The following is a 22,703-nucleotide window of genomic DNA, read 5'->3' as shown; positions in this document are numbered from 1 at the left end:
ATATCAGTAACTCTTCCGCCCCACACTTCAATTCTGTTAGCAGAGTTATTCGCTATTCATAAAACACTTGAAACTATGGCCAGACTGAGCCTTTAATCAAAGAATGTGTTAATCTTTACAGATTCAAAGTCTGCAATTCAATTAAAAAGAAAAATAAATTATGAGGCTGCTGATTCAGATTGAAAATTAATAAGAGATGATCTACAAAGATTAAATAGATGTGGCATTTTTGTTTGCTTCCATCATATCCCTATTCATAAATGACTGATTCATAACGTGACTGCTGATAGGCTAGCAAATGAAGCAGCAAATATGGGCCCCCAACCAGAATCAAAACTGGGGAACCTACGAGATATTATCAAGCGCCGTGGACAAATAAAGTGTCTACCATTTCTAAATTCCCCATTTCGTTCTAGAGAAGACATAATGTGGTACTATAGACTGAAATCAGGATATCTTTTTCTGAATTTCTTCCAATTTCAATGGAATTTATATCATTCACCACTATACAGGCGGTGTTTAACAACAGTGGAAACTCCCCAACACATATTTTTTGATTGCAATATGCTTGCACCAAAACTAATAAGATTAAGATAATTTGCAAAAAACTAAAGATTACAGAAATGTTTGACTCCATCATTATCTTACAACTACCTCCTAATACTGAAAGGTCGATTTTTAGAGTGATGATCCAAATTATGAAAAAGACAACGGAAATTGAGCTTGTTTATTAATGAAGATCTACTGTTCAGAAGAGAGCAAGAGTGAGTATGAAGAGCCGTTATGGTACCAACCGGCCTCTTGGCCTTAAACTGCTGGGGACAGGCTGCTTAAGTACTCGCACTTCCTACAAACCAAAAAGAAGGACAGAAAAGATGAAAAAGAAGGATTGCTAGTGTCATTTTGAAGTCAAAAGGGTGAAAAGACTGTATGCAGTCTGTCTACCCTCATACAAATTCTGGAATTGGAACATCTAGAAACGGCTTTAAAAGCTAATTTAAATCAGTTAATGAAGGGCAGAAAAATTTGGAGCCTAGATAGTTTTCTATTTTAAAGGTATGAATCTGAAGACAAAGTGCAGTAAATACACTGAAGCCTAGTTTCCAAAGTGTGAAATATTTTATATTTGTTTTCCCTTGGGGAAAGGGATGTCTCTCTTCCCTATTTGGAGTTTCAAACGTTTGCTAGTTGCCAGTCTTAATGTGCAGTAGGCTTAGGTTTGCTTAATACTAATGGCTGTAAAAAAAACGAAATCAAAGTAAAAAAATACACTGGTTCATTTGGGTCAACTAAATAATCGAAGAGTTTTCAGAAGTTAATAGTATTTTACGTAAGTGCAACCAATTACCACTGTAAGATTAGTTAAAAATTGTTAGTTCTCTTTTAGCTTTTTCATTTGAAAACTAAGATGTGCGGTTTATTGTTCTAGGGGTCACAACCGATATCAAACTTTTTATCATATAATTGGTTTTGTTGCAATTTGTCATTATAAAATATAGAAATGTATATAAAATGTTGAATTTTGGAATGATTGGATCTATCCTTTTTGTGCTTATATCTTCCATCTATTTTATAGTATTCACACTGCTTGCTGTATTAAGAAGCTACAAAATTGAAGTTCGTTGATTATTGATATTCTAGACATTTCTAATCGCCCAGAGCAGTCAAGAGAGGCCAGAGTATATTTATCTGAATTGGTGAACCATGGGAACACCCAACTTCTTTGGTGTCACTACTGTTAAGCAAGGTAAATGGCATTATGATAGTTTGAGCCGATTGGCTGCTTGTTTTAGTTCTTTGCTGACTTTGGTGAACATTTCTTGCAATTCCCTACTTATTTTGGTTGCTTGTACTTGAAAAATGGATTCAACAAAATGTAAAATCTATTTTATTAATTTTGAAAATCTTTATAGAACAAGTTTTTAGTCTTACTATTCTTGGATTTTTACTGCCTTTGTATAATTTGCTAACTGATCACTCTTAAATTAATGAACAAAATGGGTAACAATGAGCTCATCTTCTCCCCAGATAGATTTAAATTTAATGGGTTAATTATTAATTTTTAGTGGATGCTAAAAGATTATCACCCCTTCCAACGAAAAATAAAATTGACTTTAAATTTCGGTATTTTTGTTAATCTAACAAAATGTTCAAATTTGAAGATTCGAGTAGTATCCTGACCTACTAATGTCCTGACCTAGTTTTTAATCTTTCAAAATTTAATTTTTTATTTCGAGTACAGTTTTGAGTTACTTTTAATTAACATTTGCATCCTTCCTCACTAGAATGATCACCCAGGATTTCTATGTTAGACTTTAATATTTTTTGTACCCATATTGTTCAAGTAGAATGGGATAATTCTTGGACAATAAATAAGTTAAAAATAAATATACTTGAAATTTGTCTTATAGGAAACTAGTATGTACTGCTAGCAGCTCTAATTAGCGCGATTTTCTTTCTTGCTTTTATTATCTTTTAAAACTATCTCGTGTCTCTTAAGAAAATAGTCTTTAGTGATTTCAGTGAAAATAATGAAATGACTTTCTTTTGTGTGCTTGCATCAGACAATATATCTGATTTTTAAAACGTTTTAAATACAGTTTTAATAGTGAGAAACGAAAACGTTAAATTACCCAACAACTTTTCATGTTTCATTCTCAAATAGTTCAATGAAAGAAACTGGCCAAAATTTAACATAAACTTTTTGTTTTTGATGGGAAGCATGGGGAAGGTGCAGAAATGACCAAAGAACAAGAATGATCGAAAGTAGGCCTATTTCCAGCACCTCAGCTTTAGGTGGCTTGTGTTGTTTCTTTGGTCAAACCTTGCCTCTCTCTCCCTTATCAAACTTGTGACTATTTAAAGTCACCCCACCTGTAAGTTTCCCCCCTATCCATTATTCAGATGATGCATATATATATATATATATATATATATATATATATATATATATATATATATATATATATATATATATATATATATATATATATATATATATATATATGTGTGTGTGTGTGTTAACTACGTAATGTGTTTTTAACTACGTAAAACTTGCGAATATACAACATTCTTCGCTGTTCCATTGTCTGTGCATATAAATAGATTGTCAGGTTTACCGACTCTTGAACATGCAACATATAATTGTCCATGGGAAAAACAATCTGTATTCAGATCTATACCTCATGATTCTAATGATTGCCCTTGAGCTTTGTTGATGGTGATTACTAATCGACCATTCCCTGTGTGGCCGTCGTCATTTATATATCCCCCTGTGCCCCCGGCGTCCCCGTTGTAGTTGTGTCCGTGTGTCCCGGTCGTCATTTATATTCCCTGTGTCCGGGTCGTCATTTGTGTCCCGGTGTCCCAGTCTGTGATTTCTCTTTGAGTGTCCGGTCGTCATTTATATTCCCTGTGTCCCGGTGTCCCTGCCGTCATTTGTGTCCCGGTGTCCCGGTCTTTAATTTCTATTCGAACAATCCCTGTGTCCCGGTCATCATTTATATATCCCGGCTGTGCCCCCGGTGTCCCCGTTGTAGTTGTGTCCCTGTGTCCCGGTCATCATTTTATTCCCTGTGTCCCGGTCATCATTTATATTCCCTGTGTCCCGGTCGTGATTTGTGCCCGGGTGTCCCAGTCTGTAATTTCTCTTTGAGGTTCCCGGTCGTCATTTATATTCCCTCTGTCTCGGTCGTCATTTGTGTCCCGGTCTGTAATTTCTCTTTGAGTGTTTTTTATGGCACTTGGTATTAACCAAGTGACATATAGCAGTCGCCAATTCTGTCGGTCTGTCGGTCTGTCTGTCGGTCTGTCTGTCGGTCTGTCTGTCGGTCTGTCTGTCGGTCCCGGTTTTGCTACTTTAGGCACTTCCAGGTAAGCTAGGACGATGAAATTTGGCAAGCGTATCAGGGACCGGACCAGATTAAATTAGAAATAGTCGTTTTCCCGATTTGACCATCTGGGGGGGAGTGGGGGCCCGGTTAATTCGCAAAAAATAGAAAAAATTAAGTATTTTTAACTTATCAGCGGGTATTTGGATATTAATGAAATTTAATGTTTGGAATGATATTGTGTCTTAGAGCTTTTATTTTAAATCGCGACCGGATCTGATGACATTGGGGGGAGTTGGAGGGAGAAAACCTAAAGTCCCGGTTCTGCTACTTTAGGCACTTCCAGGTAAGCTAGGACGATGAAATTTGGCAAGCGTATCAGGGACCGGACCAGATTAAATTAGAAATAGTCATTTTCCCGATTTGACCATCGGGGGGGGGGGGAGTAGGGGCCGGTTAATTCGGAAAAATAGAAAAAATGAAGTATTTTTAACTTATGAGCGGGTGATTGGATCTTAATGAAATTTGATGTTTGGAATGATATTGTGTCTCAGAGCTCTTATTTTAAATCCCGACTGGGTCTGATGACATTGGGGGGAGTTGGAGGGGGGAAACCTAAAATCTTGGAAAACACTTAGAGTAGAGGGATCGGGATGAAACTTGATGGGAAAAATAAGCGCAAGTCCTAGATACATGATTGACATGATCGGAACTTATTTGCTCTCTTAGGGGTAGTTGGGGGGGGGAGTAAGTCTTAAAAATTGGAAAAATGAGGTATTTTCAACTTACGAACGGGTGATCGGATCTCAATGAAATTTGATGTTTAGAAGGATATCGTGTCTTAGAGCTCTTATTTTAAATCCCGACCGGATCTGGTGATGGGGGCGGTGAGTTGGGAGGGGGAAACTTAAAACTTGGAAAACACTTAGAGTGGAGGGATCGGGATGAAACATGGTGGGAAAAATAAACACAAGTCCTAGATAGATGATTGACATAAACGGAACGGATCCGCTCTCTTTTGGGTAGTTGGGGGGGGGGGGGGGTTAATCCTGAAAAATTAGAAAAAATGAGGTATTTTTAATTTACGAACAGGTGATTGGATCTCCATGAAATTTGATTTTTAGAAGGATATCGTGGCTCAAAGCTCTTATTTTAAATCCTGACCGGATCTGGTGACATTGGGGGAAGTTTGAGGTGGGGAGACCTAAAATGATGGGAAACGCTTAGATTGGAGGGATTGGGATGAAACTTGGTTGGAAAAATAAGCAAAAGTCTTGCATACGTAATTTACATAATTGGAACGGATCCGCTCAATTGCGGGGGGGGGGGGTAATTCTGAAAAATAAGAAAAATAACGTATTTTTAACTTACGAAGGAGTGATCGGATCTTCATGAAACTTCATATTTAGAAGGACCTCGTAACTCTGATATCTTATTTTAAATCTCAACCGGATCAAACGTAATTGGGGGGGGGGCAGTTGGGGGGACCGGAAATCTTAGAAAATACTTAAAGCGGTGAGATCAGGATGAAACTGGATGGGAAGAATAGAAACCTGTCTAAGATACGTGACTGACATAACTGGACCGGATCTGCTCTCTTTGGTGGAATTGGGAGGGGGGAGGTAATTTTGAAAATTGAGGTATTTGTAACTTACGAAAGGGTGACCAGATCTTAATGAAATTTGATATTTAGAAGGATCTTGTGCTATAAAGTTTAACTTTAGGTTCTGACCTTCTCACAAGTGCCAAATGAGCTCTTGGCTCTTGGCTCTTCCAACCTCGTACCATATGAGCTCTCGGCTCTTCCGACCTCGTCCAAATGAGCTCTTGGCTCTTCCGACCTCGTACCATATGAGCTCTCGGCTCTTCCGACCTCGTCACAAGTGCCATATGAGCTCTTAGCTCTTGTTCTTTTTAGTATTTTTTAGTTTTTTACCTTTTTTCTTTTTTCAGTTTTCTTTTTCTTCTTTATTTTTCAGCGTCACTATGAAGTACATATCGCCGAACCTTTGTTTTTTTAACTTAAATCTGGTAGGCATTGATGACCTTATCCAAGTCGAAATCCCAAACCCAATCATCATCGCAATCATTTTCAGTTTTGATATGTTTTGACTCTCGCTGTCCAGGTGGATTTTCATCTAACTGCGCGGTTTTGCGTTCTTTAGCCGCAAGCCTGTTTTCTTGCTGTTCTTGTGATTCCTCGGCACGCTTTCTTTTCTTACTTTCTCTATCAGTCGCAAGCCTGTTTTCTTGCTGTTCTTGTGATTCCTCGGCACGCTATGCGAATATACAACATTCTTCGCTGTCCTATTGTCTGTGCATATAAATAGATTGTCAGGTTTACTGACTCTTGAACATGCAACATATAATTGTCCATGGGAAAAACAATGCATATTCAGGTCTATACCTCATTATTCTAATGATGTGTTTTTAGTGAAATCGTACAATATCAGGCTGGAAGATACATAAGCAGTAATGGAGCTGTTTGGCGAATTCTTTCATTTTCGATACATGAACGAAGTCCAGCTGTTGTTCACTTAGCGGTACATTTACAGAATGGTCAACGTGTTTATTTTTCGGAATCCAACGTGCAACAAAGAGCCATGAATCCACCTGATACGACGTTAACTGCTTTCGTTTTGTTATGTCAAAATGATTCTTTTGTAAAAAAAAACTACTGTATACTGAAATGCTTTCGTATTACACGTGGAATACTAAAAATAAAGTATTTGAACGTCGAAAACAGGGTAAGTCAGTCGACGGCCAACCAACCATCTTCAAAGATACCACGATAGGAAGACTCTACACCATTCACCCCAATCAACATGAATGCTTCTTTCTACGCCTGCTTTTGGTGAATGTACCCGGTCCGACATCCTTTGAGTATTTGAGAACTGTAAACAGTACTATTCATGACACTTACCGTAGTGAATGTCAAGTTCTGAATTTATTGGAGAATGACCAACACTGGGATAACAGCGTCAATGACTCGTGCGAAACGTCAACTCCAAGTCAAATTCGTGCATTGTTTGGAATCATACTAACAACTTGCTCTCCTTCAGCTCCTACAGAGTTATGGGAAAAACATAAATCGAAAATGGCTGAGGATATACTCCATCGAAAACGTTTTGAGACGTTAGATATGACCTTTGATTTTACATCAGAAATTTATAACTACACTTTAGTTATTATTCAAGATTTGTGCGTGTGTATGGTAAACAAACCTCTTCAGGATTTGGGAATGCCTTCACCTAATCGTAACGCTGCTGTTTCGACATGTGTAGAATTGGATCGTGAACAAAGTTACAACACGAGTGATCTATTGTCGTATGTACAAAATAATATTTCTAAGTTAACGTCTGAGCAAAAAGACATTTATGATAAGATAATGCATTGTGTAGATAACAACGTTGGAGAAATCTTCTTTTTGGATGCGCCAGGAGGTACTGGTAAAACGTTTGTGATAAAATTGATTCTGGCATCAATTCGATCAAAAAATGACATAGCGTTGGCAATTGCGTCGTCCGGAATGGCCGCAACGTTGCTGCCTGGTGGAAGAACTGCTCATTCCGCTTTGAAATTGCCTCTGAATTTGCATTCTACAGAAAATCCCACGTGCAATATTTCCAAATCATCTGGGATGGGTAAAGTATTTCAGCAATGTAAACTTATTATTTGGGACGAGTGCACAATGGCACACAAAAAATCGCTCGAGGCTCTGGATCAATCATTGCGAGATTTGCGAGGAAATCCGAAACCCTTTGTCAGTTCTTCCACCAGGCAGCAACGTTGCGGCTATTCCGAACGACGCAATTGCCAAAGCCATATCATTTTTTGATCGAATTGATGCCAGAATCAGTTTTATCACAAACGTATTACCAGTACCTCCTGGCGCATCCAAAAAGAAGATTTCTCCAACGTTGTTATCGACACAATGCATTATCGTATCATAAATATTTTTCTTGTTTGTCATAAGTCAATCCTGCTTCTATCATTTTCGCTTCTTTTCTGTCCACTGGCTGACATTACTTTCGTTTTTCTCGGCTATTCAGTTTGATTATTTTTCTTGTTTGTCATAAGTCAATCCTGCTTCTATCATTTTCACTTCTTTTCTCTCCACTTGCTGACATTACTTTCGTTTTTCTCGGCTATTCAGTTTGATTATTTTTCTTGTTTGCTATAAGTCAATCCTGCTTCTAGCATTTTCGGTCTTTAACAATTCAAATAACTAATATTTCTTATATCAGCTGCAGATTCACTGTTTAAAAATTATAACTACTAGTTCTGTAAAGCTCTTTATCGTTCTGATGAGAAGAGGCTGAAGTCAGATTGACGGTCTTTTATACCAGGTAATAGAGCTATACACAAAACATATATCCAAATCTGGTACTGCAAGCCTCTTCACGCTTTTGTGCTGTGAAAATCCAAGCCCTTGTAAAAAATATCAGTAAAATATATAAGATACCGATAAAATACGTAAAATACCATACATTACCGTGACTGATTTTACCAGTTATAGCAATACCTCTGGTTGAAAGTTTTCAACTACTTAGTTAACAATTGGACGCTGGTTATATAAAAAGATACATTAGTGATATACAGGCTAAAATAGAGTTTTCTTGGGTTTGAAATCTGAATCGCTGAAACCCTCTGGTGAAGAATTTCACTATGGTAATTCTAATGCTGCTCTTTCTGTTCCTGTACGATGCCTATTTTCTGGATATTTCAAACTTGTTTTTGCAATTCCCATTAATCTGTTTCCGTTTCTACCAGTTAATGATAAGTCAATGGTTACCGCTCCTGCCAATAACCATGCGAACTTGAGTGCTGAGTTATCAATCCTTATGAAATAGTAAAATTTTGTCACCTACCCTTTTTTTTGTTCAAAACAAGTCTTAACCTTAATTTTAGCTTTGGACCTATTTTTTACTAATTAACCGCTATTCTTTCGCCCATGATGAACATACTTTTTGACAAAAAGGATTCTATCCTTCTGAAATTGTTCAGTATTAAAATTTTTATTTGAATCCTGTATTGCTTACATTTTATATAAGTAACAAATCTCATATATTATATTATATCTTATATTGTTGTCTCTTCTGTAATCTTTGTAGAAACTGAAGATGGATCCTCAGATGGTGATAAAGATGTCTTCGGAAGTAAACATCCTATATTTTCAGTAGAACACGAAGCCAATTTTTGTGCTATTTCTGCTGGCATATCTAAAGATTGCACTGCTAATTCCAACCATCTTCAACAAGAGTTCACCACTGACGGTGACAAAGGTATGCTTCAGATATCCTAACTTTTTTCAATGCAATTGCGTTTCTAAAGTGAAAAGATGGTTCTTTCACTTCCTTTGAAGTTACAAAGGGCGTGAAAGATCTGTATTTGAGTGCTTTTTACATTTGAGTGCTCTAGTTGAATTTCACCATTTGTAAAAAAGCCCCGGATGATTTTTACTATAAGGAATCACAAGTTTCTATCTTCATTAAATAATTGAATAAAACGCCAAACTTAATTGTATTTTGAACAACACAGTCTCTGATTGAAAGCGTCCCATTTGTAGGCGTAAAGAAAAATTTCACAATTTTAGCCTTTTTTCCGAAGTTGGGTGACCAACTGAAAAAGATGTGAAAAAGACATATCCTGAACGTAGCATTCAGTAGCTCAAATAAATTACAGCCCTTTTACAATTGTGAGAAGCATAAAATCAGCCCCAGACTGGGGAATGGTGATCGTAAGATCCCCTTTTCTTGTGGCTGTCTCTACATTGGTAAACTCATCAACAATTGGGAAAAAGGGTGTTGTAACACAAATCTTTAATTGATAAGGCCGTGAAACTACGCCAAGGGCACGATAATTTTTTCCGCCTTGACGTGATATGTTTACAATAAATCACACCATTTTAAGGTGTTTGAAAATACCACCATGATTGCCTTTAATGGTCCTTTGGTCTTAGACGTTTACAATGACGCAGTAGGCTTTAGACTTTTACAGTTAGGAAGGGGGCATTATCCTAACTCGTTTTTAGTAATTTTTGTTCGTTTTAAGCTTGATTTGCATATTCAGTTTAATCTTTACATGTTTTAAGATTTATTTTAGTCAGTTTTTTCATTAAAGTATTTGAGTATGAAACATAAAAATTTGTTTGGCAATTTAATGTTTTGTTTTTGATTATTAAAACTGTATTTTTAAAAATTTGAAAAACCAGATATATTGAATGAAGCAAGAACGCTAAAGAAAGCCATTTCATTATTTCACTGAAATCAGTACAGACTATTTTCTTAAAGACAGGGGGTCGTTTTAGAAGATAATGCAAGCAAGAAAGAAAATCAGGCTATTTAGACCTGCTAGCAATACTTAGGCTACTACTTTCCATTAAAATAAATTTGCGGAAGATTTATTTTTAGCTATTTATTGTCTAAGAATCATCTTATTCTACTTGAATAATATGGGTGCTAAAATTGTTAAATTCTGACGCAGAAATCCTGGGTTATCATTCTAGTGAGGCTGGATATGCAAATGTCATTTAAAAGTAACTCAAAAATGTACTCAAATCAAAAGATTAAATTTTAGGATTCCTCTAGCCCTATATTGTTATTGTAGCCCTATAGTGTTTATCCTCTAAACTTGGTTTGGACACTGCTAGGGAAAGTAAGGAGTACGTCCCTTACAGAACGTGGTAAACTAGCTTAAATCTGAATATTTTTGTTTAACTAAGTAGAGTTTGAAGCTTAAAGTCGATCTAGTTTTTGGAGGCAGTGGTGATAATCTTTTAGCCTCCATTCAAAATCAATAACATCTATCGATGGAGAAAATGAAGGATCTTAATGAATTTTGATATTTAGAAGGACCCCGAGACTTAGAGCTCTTATTTTAAATCCCGACCGGCATTAAGCCTCTGATTTTCCTTCTAAACCGATCCATTGATTCTTAGAATTTTGTTAGAGCTCATCCCATATGAGCTGGGGTCCCAGGCCTTTTACCAAGGTTCCCAGGTGAGGATAGGGGAACGCCCTACAGATATGTAGGGTACCTCCATAAGAGGGAAGGACCAAGGGATGACCTTGTCTAAAATCCATGTGATCTACATATACTTTTGTAAAAAGAAATGTCCTTTAGATTTCATAATATATGAAAAGTGAAGTATTTAGGTAAGTCAACACAATATATTATTATTATTATCCATTTATTGCCCATCAAAAAAAGATACAACAGACAGAGTAATGACTGAAGCTAACAAAACGAAAAATAAGGACACAAAAACATAATTGAAAATTCAAATATATGACAAAAACTCTTCATTACGTACATTACATTACTACGAATAAACTATTACAAACAAATTGATAACCTTGGATGATGAAAATTTCTTTGAAGATGGGATAAAGGTTTATTCATACTATTATTTGGGTCTGCAAGCTTTTACATATGGATAATTTTACGGTTTCTTGTCCAAGGAGGTAAATGTAAACTGTAAAACATTCCAGACAGGAGCGATGTAAAGCAGATCTAGAAGGGCTTTGGCTTTATAGATGGATGCTAGATGGTGATGACTGAAGTGTAGTTTGATTTTTAGGATTCGAGCGTAAGAAATACTTATGTTCAACATATGATGTCAGCAAACGGCGTATGTTGCCAATAGATGAGACCCAGGAACAAGGAAGACCGAGGAACGTAAGACCAGGAACGTTTGGAAGACCCAGGTACGTAAGTGGTGTTCCGGTTTAATAAGAGAACCGTCCATATTTAGGAAAATAGAAGAGAAAATTGGCCAATTTTAAAAGCACAACTTTGGTTTTCTTAGATTTGCATGACAGTACGCCTCTCTTTGCCATATGAAAAAGCATGGACAAATAAATTAAGGAATTAAACGCACATTTAGTGTCAAGTCCAGTATGGATTACACTTTCTCCCAAAGATTCAGCATCGGCAAGGGCAGCAAAAACTGCTATAAGGGCATGGGAACAGCCAAGATTAGCCTGAAAACCTAACTGATATGGAGGAACATAATATTTCAGTCTTAGCTCATCAATAAAAAGGAACTCAAAGAGTTTACAGAACATAGTAGAGACACTGACGAGACGGAAAGAGGAACATTGCGACTCAGATTTTCTTTTTTTGGGGGAATTGGAGTCAGATCACTAATGCAGAATAAGGAAGGAACAATACCTGTATCAAATATAATTCACATGAGAAGGCAGAGATGCCACACCAGAACATAACTTATGTTAATGGTGTGTAGAGTGCTCACCTTATCTATCCCGCAAGACGCTTTCAGTTTGAGTCGAGATTTACAGCAGCATCAACATTAAAAGGAAAACCAAGATCAGGAGACTCGTCAATAAAGGTATAAAGTTTGTCACAAAATTATGATTCTAAAACAGGATCAGGGTCAGGGAATTCGTTCAAAAAATAGGATACCCATTCAAACAAAGAAATGTCATTTGGGTCTGGCGAATTGAGGAAGATAGTACAAGGTAATAGCTTCCACAGTACTTCAGGTGAATTCTTGACCTTCTTGGAATTTTTTAGGAATAATAGTGTGACAGAGGTTGCCACGGGCCAGTCATTGTATGCAATGATGGCGTGAACTGTCATGGGGGCATCACGAAGGAGCTGGCTGAAGAAAGCATGAAGCAATTGATAATTTTTATCAAGAAAATATCAGAAAAATGCCTTAGGAATGACAGTGTGATCCAGATGGTGCCTAAGGCCAGCCATACATTGCCACGGTGGTGTGAGTTTACATGGTGTATCATGATGGGGTGGCTTTCGAAAACACGAACCAATGAATTTATAGCGTGATTTATAAAAAGAAAATATCTCAAAAAATTTCTTAGGGATGATAATATGTATCACAGGAATGTAAGGGACCAGCCATATATTGCCACGGTGGCGAGAATAGCCCTGGTATATCGCGAGGAGATGGCTTGTGAAAACACAAATCAATGAATTGAAAGCATGATTTATATCAAGAAAATACCTAAAAATGCCTTAGAAATGATAATATGTATCACAGAGATGCCATTGAACAGCAACATATTGCCACGGTGACGTGAATTGACTTACTGTTTCACGAGGGGGTGGCTCGTGAAAAATACAAACCAGTGAATTTAAAGCATGATTTTAATCAAGAAAATGTCTGAAAAATGCCTTAGGAATGATAATATGTATCATAGGGATGTCACGGGCCAGCCACATATTGCCTCGGGGGGCATGAACTGTGTTGATGTTCAAAATCGAAGATAATCAGGAAATCAATGTTTCAAACTGTAGTTTTGCTCGAAACGAAATAAAAATAATCCAGTCCATGCTTCAAAACGAGGCGTTTATTTGAAAAATATGGGTGTGTGTGACAAAAAAATTGGATTCTTGTTTGAAATGCAACACATGAGACACAGTGTTGCGTGCCAAGAACAGTTTTGGCCTATGGATGATAATTTGATTCTTGTTATCCCACCCGGTGGTTTCATCATTTGCTTTGGGCAATAGATCAAATAGACAATAGCATAACTCTCATTTAATTTTTTTATAACTATTATGTAACATCTACGTGTGTGTCAAATGTGTAACAAGAATATCGTAAACTCATTTCATGTAATCAATTTTCTCCCCTCCATGCAAATCATTTCTAGAGATAAGAAACGCGCGATCTATAGCTCACAGAGAAGGGTAGTATGAAGGCTATTGATCCAGGATTTGTGTAGAGAATTCCTCTAGCGGGAAATGGTCTATCCTATAGAATCTATTTTTTGGAACAGGATATTAGGAATGATTTGTTCATTTCAGGTGTCTAAGGCACCATTCTATAGGGAAATCCCCGGTCTTACATTCGGTTCCTACAGGGAAAAAATCTTTGATGACGGATTATAAAGGTTCCTTGAGGAAAATATTTAGAAGAAAAGAATATTTTGAAGAAAATGCCCTGAAGAAAAAGAATTTTGAAGAAAAAAAAATAAAAAAAATATATCTCTAAACAAAAAAAAATCTCGAAGAAAAAAGGCGTTGAAGAAGAAAAAATCTCAAAGAACAACCCGGTTACAACCCGGGATCTCCACTTGATTAGCAGGCTCCGTTAGAATTGGTTTCCAGGGTACCTGTTGGAATTGGATGCTAGGGCCCTTTTTTGCTAGGGCCCCAGTGGAATTGGCTGCTAGGCCCCGTTTTGGAATTGGCAGCTAGGGCCTCCCCCGTCGGAATTGGTTCGCAGGGCTTTGCATTGGTAAGAAATTAACCGTGATGTAACGCCCACGTGTGCGCAATATGTCATCCTTATTTAAAACTGGGGGTTCCTCACTTGATTAGTCGACCCTGAGGGTTTTTATACACCCTTAGGCTTTTAAACCATTCCGTAACAATCAAAGAAATTTCGAAGAAAAAATGTTCGTTATTACATAACAACCAACTCCCTATAGTATTACGTAACAAACAGTTGTACTTAATCCATATCAACGTCTTGAAGAAAATCAACTATACCTGCTGGTTGCTAGGAACTCAGAACTTGTTACTATGGCGCAACTACTGGGCCTGGAACCCCTTCACTATTGAGGCAGTCAAGATTAATAAATATTTTCACCAAAAATTAGACTAAATAAAGGGATACCAGAGAAGATTATTTGACTCTCATTTATAAATGAACTCTATTAATTCAGATTTCTCTCTTTTAAATCTTAATATTTCGCAACCTAATAAAATTTCAGGTGATACCCCACCTGGTAAGCGATTGACTTTTAAAAGCGTATTAAAAAAAGAACTCAGCTTTTGTTCCTTGAATTGCCATTCAATATCTGGTTTTTATTCAGTAACTCTTTCACTTCACCCTTATATGGAAAGGTTCTATTTATTGTAATCGTTGTTTTTACGATTTTTTATTTATTTTAGTGATTTTGTTTTATGGACTCTTATTGTTCTTCCATCTTTGCTCTAAGGACGGCTGAGTGGAGGTCTCGGCAAAATGTATCGTGCCCGAATCATATAAACAAGTTTTTTGTTCTAAAAGCCTTGTTGGGCGCATGCATTCCTTGTATACCATGATCTTTACATGTTACATGAGATGTATTGTATATTTTTTTTATATGGGCGTATGCAGTTCTTGAAGTATGACATCAAATGGAAAATATTTTTTTCAATTAAAAGTAACAAGTAACATTCAAAAATGAAATGGACAGAAGTTATTTCGTATATGACGGTGGTGCCTTTTCTTCAATACTCGCTTTTTACGCTAAAGTTTTAAATTTCTTTGGAAATTCTTATTTTCTATTGAAATTTCTACTTTTTACTCTATTCCGGTCCTAAGATATTCCGCATGAACATTTTGAGAAGCTGGATCTTCTTAGAACTATTGTAATTTATTTCAATAAAATCAGTAATTGTAGCGGAAGTAGTAATAAAAGTGGCAGTAATATTGATGGCCCAGAAAGTTAAGCCTAATATCCTAAGGTGTTGCTGGGATATTGCTGTACCCACCTTTGATAAATCACATGTATAAAATGTGTGTAATTCACTTCCAACTCTGGCCTCGCCATTCCAAGAAAGTTTTATTAATACTTGTAACATTAACAATAGTGTAGTCATAGTAGCAGAAGATATAGATGATTCAGATAATATAACTCTTTACTTTTCGTTGAAATAGTTCTTTTGTGGATTTATTTTTGCAATTAATAAGTAATAGAAGTGGAAAGTTATACATACACGGATAAAAAAGTATAGGAATGTTGTTTAAACTATTCCATGTTTTTGAGAAATTAATGTACAACTCGGGTTTAAGAATTTAAAAATATCGTCAGTTTCTAAAAATGGACTTCAATTATCGAAGCGAAAGCACAGGCAATTTAGCTATTATAATTAATCACCACAGGTAGAATCATAAAAATTAAATTTAGAGGAACAGTTAAATTCAAAATCTTAAAAGCCTAATTGTTTGCAAATAAAAAAGGACTAAAAAATATAAGGCAAAGTGATTCATTTTGAGTGATTTTTTTAGATGTACCTATTATAGGATCCTATGAAAATGATGTTAGCGAAGAAGGATGTGGAATACCTTGCATGCCTGATCTGATAAGTACATGTCTAAAACAAGAAATGAAAGTGGATTGTCAAGACAATGAATTGCCAAGTAACATTTATGTTATTACTGAAAATGATATGGTAAAACAGGAGATTTGTCGTACTGGAGAAACCTCTTTCGAAAATGCTGCATATGAGGAAGCCTTGCTACTGAGTTCTCACCTGGGTGATCATCAAAGAAATCCTAGTGGAGGAAACCCTTTCGACTGTGTTACGTGTACTTCAAGTTCAAATTTATCTGAACATCACATATCTCATAAGGAAGAAAAACTTTTCAAGTGTGATATATGTAAAAAAAAATTTCGCCAAAAAACCCAGCTTTCTAATCACCAAAGAACTCATACGGGAGAACAACCTTTCCAATGTAATATATGTGAGAAACGTTTTACTTCAAATTTAAGTTTGTATCAGCATCAAGGAACTCATACTGGGGAAAAACCTTTCAAATGTGATATATGTGAAAAGGTATTCCGACATATAACTCACCTATCTAATCATCAAAGAACCCATACGGGAGAAAAACCTTTCAAATGTGATATATGTAAGAAAAATTTCCGCCAGAAAGCCACGCTATCTAATCACCAAAGAACTCATACGAAAGAAAAACCTTTCAAATGTGACATATGTGAGAAACATTTTACTTTAAGTTCCAGTTTATCTAAACATCAGAGAACTCATAGTGGAGAAAGACCTTTCGAATGTGATATATGTGAAAAAAATTTCAGCCATAAAACCTCCCTATCTAATCATCAAAGAATTCATACAGGAGAGAAACCTTTCAAATGTCATATATGTGGAAAACGTTTCACTTCAAGTTCCACTTTATATTATCATCAAAGAACTTATAGTGGATGTATGCGAAAAAATATCTCCCCAAAAACATAACAAATCTGATCATCAAAGAACTCACATCGGCGAAAAGCCTTTCGAACGTGACACGTGTGAGAACAGTTTTAGTTCTATTTCGCATTTGTCAGAACACCAAAGAACTCATAATGGAGAATAACCTTTCAAATATGATACATGTGAGGAAAATTTTCGCCAAAAACACCACCTATTCAATCATCAAAGCACTCATATGAAAGATGAACCTTCCAAATATGATATGTGAGGAAAATATCCGTACTAGAGAAAAACCTTTCAAATGTGACATATATGAGAAACATTTTACTTTAAGTTTCAGTTTATCTAAACATCAAAGAACTCACAGTAGAGAAAGACCATTCGAATGTGATATATGTGAGATAAATTTTGACCCTAAAACCTCTATCTAATCATCAAAGAACTCATACTGGAGAAAAGCCTTTCGAATGTAATCATAGGTGATGCAATAGTGCCGCCTAAGTAAAGAGTGATGTGGGCACAAAGTATTATTTTTGTTTGTTTGTTTGTTGTTTTTTTTTTATTATTTTAGGCAAGGGCAGTTTATATAAAAGAAGTTGTTTTTGAAGACGAACAAATCTTCTTCCCCACCCCCATACAGCCCTTAGGGCAATGGTTGTAAGTTATGTTCATGGGAAATACAAGATTTTTATAGAAAGGGTGGTTGTGTAGACTATCCAGGGGGCTCATTGGACTAGTGATCAGAAATTCAAGTGCCCTTTTGAATAGTCGAAATGTTGCTTATCTCTTATACCGACACCGGGATTTGACAGAACCGGTTTCTTTCTATAGTTTCTTTCTGCTTATCATGAGAGTGTATATACACTGCATTGTAGGTGTATTTTAATTAAATATTCTTATTTTGGTTACGTTAGAAGCCAGTTAACATAATGCGTTCTAGGGGGTTCTGGTTTCCATAATTCTCTGTTGTGGTTTTCATAAGTTTGTTACTAATGCATTTTATTTTCATGTCCCTTAAATATAATTATTCGGGGTTCTGGTTTCCATAATTCTCTGTTGTGGTTTTCATAAGTTTGTTACTAATGTATTTTATTTTCATGTCCCTTAAATCTAATTATTCCGAATCCAGAAATTCCTGGGAACAAAATTTAAAGTTCCTATTCACTAGAGAGATTGCAACCCCTCTTTTCCCTGAAACAGGGTAACCTGAATAAAAATTTAAATATATATCACCGTTTTTAAGTTTTCTACAAATTGAGAAGAGCAGATGGAAATCTCTTTTGATTAATCAAGTATCAAGGAAGGGTAACTTATTATCTTCTTAAAACTCAATTTTAAATATTATATTTTGTAGAAACTATTTAAATGTTTACGGAAAATATCTACAAACAACGATATATATTTAAATTTTCATTCATGTCACCCTGTTTTGGTGAAAAGAGGGGTTGCAGTTTCTACAGTTTGCATAGGGTCTTTACAATTTCTTCTCAGGAATATCTGAATTCTGAATTATTGTATTTAAGCGACATTTTATTTTGTAATGGCGACCCAATTAAGTGTATAATGAATTAATTTATAAATAAATTGATAGAAAATAGACGTATTAAGTATCATATTAAAATTATTGCAGATTTACAGTCTTCAGACTTGCATTTGTCTAAAAGTTTTGTCTCTTCATCATTTATGCAGGGTTTGGGGAAAAAACTTAAAACGGATTCTACAGAAATGCAACATTTACTCATTTTTCAGTCAATAAAATTTTTAATCAGTTTCCTTGATTCTGGAAAGGATATGACTCGGGGTAGTTGAGTTAGTGGGGTTTATAGTATTCCTTGTTCTTGTGGGAAGTTTTACATAGGCCGAACTCACCAACAATTTTTTGAAATATTTATTGAACATCCTAAATCAATAGAAAAGGCTCTAAAATTAATCAAGCCTCTTGAAACTGTTGTTTCGGCGTTGGCTGAGCACATTTTCTTTAATCATGATCACCGTGTAAAATTTGATGATGCCAGGGCTATTTCTGAAACAGAGGCTATACTCAATGGGCGAGGGAAGCTAGTGAAATAAAAAAAAAAATATATGTTTGGAAATGTTTCAATAAATAGAGATACATTGAATTTAAATAATGATCCAATTTATAGCATTCTTCTGGAAAATGAACCAATTAACGAGGGTATTAAGATTTTACAAAAAGCCTTAGGGATGAGATTAAATACAAGACCAAGGAGAGTTGCGTCAGTAATAGCAAAAAATAGATTTTTCGTATTAGAATAATTAACTTGATTTCCATTTTGCTTAATTTTTATCCAGTTGCTTTTGTGCTTTCATCGAAGTAACTCTATTAGTGACAGTAACTTGAGTTGTCTGACAATTGTAGTTTAGTATTGGTGGTGGGTTTTTCTAACCGTCTTTTTAGTTTCTTAATCTTTGTTGTTGTTTTTTACGCTGAAGATGCGTCGTTTTTATCAGGTGAAATGTTCGTTTTGGTTTTTTTTCTTGTTGTCTTATCACTACTGGTAAAAGTCTCGTTTTGTCTGTTTTCTTAATTGAGTTTTCGCTCTCCGTTTCTACTTCAAATCGTTTAATTTTTTTTTTTTACTTTAATAGATGAAAATTCTTAGGATTAATGTCTGTATGTACATTAAAATGACAATCTAAGGTCATTTTTATTTCAGTGGATTATAAATTGTATTTTGGTCTTGAGAATGATGTGGGTTGCAAGTCATATTCATGTTAATTTTTATTTGTTTTGAGTTTGACTCGGTCATTTATTTTAATTTCGGTTCGTTTTGAGTTTCATTTATTTATTGATGGTGATGACTTTATTTCTCCTCATTTATGGCCTAATGGAGCATTTTACTTTTCTTTTGTTGCTTTTTTGTTTTCAACAAAACTTGTTTTGTTGCTTTCAACAAAAACTTATTAAATTAATATATAAGAACTCTTTTGCTTCAAATTTTAATTAGTTGTATTATAAAAGAACTATACTTGAGAAAAGCTTTTTGAGTGTGACATGTGTAAAAATAACGTTTAGCCAAAAATTCAACCTTTCTTTTGATCAAAGAGCTCACAGTTGAGAAAAACCTTTTGAATTTGATATATGTAAAAAAAGCTATGCAACAAGCTCTTGTTTATCTCGTCACCAAAGAACTCATACTTAGGGAAAACCGTTGGTATATGTCACTGTAATATATTTATTAAAATATTCATGTCAAAATTACACTAGTACTAGTATATGTCATATTTACTAGTACATGTTAAAATTCTACTGGTACTACTGCTCTTACAACGACTGCTGTTATTAAGGCTAACGTTAACGGTTAACAGGCTAACGTTAATTGTTAACGGAATTCAGATAATACGTTTAGGGACTGTTGAGAGATTTTAAACTACATAAAAACTTACTGTGTGGAGGTTATCTAAAGGACTTAGGAGCAATACAGCAAAAATGGCTTGGAATATTAGTTATAACTCGCAGGGAGTCTTAAGGGTGATATTTTACTGGCAAAAATGCAGTACGTGCATGGTAGTACTGCGATAACTGCAATAACTAGTTCTACAGCTGAAACCAAGGGTATTAAGTTGAAAGTTTCAGGGAATGTTGGATCAAATTGAAATGCACTATGTTCATGCAGGTCGACGAAAAGGTATATGATCAATATCCCAGAAAAGATATTAAATTTAAACTTTCAGGGTATATTGAACTAAATGGAGGTGCTACGTGCAAACTACTACAAATAATAATGGTGAGGGCGATGTTGATGGCTGAGGGAATAAGGTGGAACTTTTAACGAATGTTGAGTATAATTTAGGTTGTATAAATCCAAGCGCACTATGCGCATGCAAGTTACCAAAAGGCATACAAGTAATTTTAGAGGAAGAGCTTAGAGTATTAAGCTAAAACTGTCCAGTCGTATTTAATCAACCAAAATTAACTATACGAGTCCTACTGCTCATTTTACTGTCATTTCTACTGGTACTGCTACTATTGCTGAGGTGAACATTTTAGGGAATGGTCAGAGCAGTATCGACCTAATTTGAAACCCGCAGTGTGAGTCCAGTCTGTCAAAATGACATATCAGCAAAGAATATTAAATTCTGAAAATCCGTGCAACTTCTACTGCTGCTGTCCCTCCTTCTCATTGCTGAGCCTAATGCATTTTCACTAATATTCCTAGCTGTTATCCTAAAGATTTCCTCCCTATGACACTATCTGCAATCTGACGAACGATTTTCGCGAAATTATCTCATGCATTTTCCCCACGGCCAAATTTTAGGCTTTCCAGTTTACCATTCACCTGCACCTGAAAATTTTCCGTCAAATTCTAATCCTGGATTTTTTTTTTCGACGTCATAACTTGTTATAAGCTTAATTAGAGTATATCTAGGACAGAAAGTCTGTCAGAGGCAAAGCTGGCATAGCTTTTTGAGATTCGTATAAAAAATGATTATATTCACTTCTTCATGGTAGTCTATCAGATTTTTGGGCCATTTGAAGGCGATTGGAGGCCAAAAAATGATTCAATTGCAATTGAACCCCCGAGTAATTAAACCTTCGTGCGGTTTAACTTCTGGAATTGAACCTTGTGTAGCTGAACCTCCTTGTAACTAAATCCCCGTGCAACTGAACCACCATACTCAGCCACCATTTTTCAGTATTCTACAAATGTGTGGTAAGATCATGGCGTAAAACACAAGCTAAAGTCCTTACGTGATCAACCTTGTTGAAATCGTTTTTCTTAAGTCATTAAATAAATACCTTTCAAGAAGATTTATAAAACCTCTGTTTTGTTATCCACACTATTAGACTCCAAAATATAGATATGGGAGAAACTTTCCAGAAACAGGTAAATACTAAGCTGGAGTATTTAGAATTTAACAACATAGAAGATGAATGGGATAATTTTAGGAAATTGATATTAGTGACAGATCATATGAAAATAAGAGGAATGTAAAAAAAAATCGAGGATGCACTAAAATGTGAAGTGGGATGAGATCATGGACGAAGCTGTCAGGTAAGTGGAAGATGAAGCCAGACAGCATAATTAGTAATATTTCGTACTGGCATGTTAACAAATGGAAAGGGAATAGTCAATCTGAACTTGTCCCTGTGAAGGATAAAGAAGCCAGTCGTCGCAAAAATAGTACTAGCAGTGGCGCTAGTTTTCTATAAGCACACAAACAGGGAAACATTATCAGTTGGTTTTATCAATATGTTAGATAAACTGTGAAGTAGTAACTTTTGCTCGTTTTAAATTTCAACTTGGCTCTTTACTTCTCTTAGAAAAACTTTATTTTTTAAATCAATGCATTATTTTGACGAAATCTTTTTCCTTTTAGATGCATTTCGACTTTGAAGAAAATGAATTGAAAATAGCAATAGTAAAAAACAAAAAGGAGGAAAAAGAGAAAAGAAGGGGAAAGGAAGACATTGCATTTTTTATAGGGAGTACTGTTCGAAGCAAGATGCGGGTGTTGTGCGAAGCCCAACAAGCGCTAAAATTTTTGTTCTTTGGTTTATATTATTTCGAAAAGTACATTTTTAGACCCTTTTCCGGCAAAAATTGGAATTTTAATGGCCCAGCCCTGAAAACACTGTAACTCATTTGCAGCAAAATATTTTGAGTTAATTTAATGTTCTTTCTCATTTTTAATTTGTGAATTCAGTTTTTTACAGAAACCCAGCAATTCTGCCTTCACACATGGCTGATTTTTAATATCTTGGGGCTAGACCATGTTTCACACAAGACCAGATAAACTAATATTAGGCTATCAAAGCCTAAAGCTGACATAGAATAGCATAATGGAAAGTATATTGAATACAAGTAGGCGTAAATATTTCGTAAAGTTATTTTGTTTATTTGATATCAAATCTCCTTTTACTAAGTCTCAATTGATTTTTTGTTGTTGTTGACTTTGACTCAATGCATTTGATAGGCATAGCCTATTGACAGT

General features: G+C 35.5%; 1 protein-coding gene across 9 annotated transcripts in view; it reads left to right on the top strand.

Moving 5' to 3' along the window:
* The window catches only part of LOC136038609 (oocyte zinc finger protein XlCOF19-like), a 67,086-nt gene that overhangs the window by 20,424 nt on the left and 23,959 nt on the right, over positions 1-22,703 (top strand). For 2 of the 9 annotated variants that reach the window (XM_065721820.1, XM_065721821.1), the window contains exons 3-4: positions 8,945-9,115; positions 15,820-19,689. In XM_065721820.1, coding sequence (XP_065577892.1) covers positions 8,945-9,115; positions 15,820-16,787 — 1,139 coding nt within the window. In that variant the 3' untranslated portion in view covers positions 16,788-19,689. Of the gene's footprint in view, positions 1-1,574; positions 1,748-8,944; positions 9,116-15,819; positions 19,690-22,113; positions 22,574-22,703 lie in introns of those variants that run through there. The other 7 variants (XM_065721822.1, XM_065721819.1, XM_065721823.1 and 4 more) reach the window with 7 other exon arrangements.

This window comes from Artemia franciscana, chromosome 18, assembly GCF_032884065.1.
Source record: "Artemia franciscana chromosome 18, ASM3288406v1, whole genome shotgun sequence".
NCBI classification, from domain to species: Eukaryota; Metazoa; Arthropoda; class Branchiopoda; order Anostraca; family Artemiidae; genus Artemia; species Artemia franciscana.
This window is presented reverse-complemented; position numbering and strand designations above follow the sequence as displayed.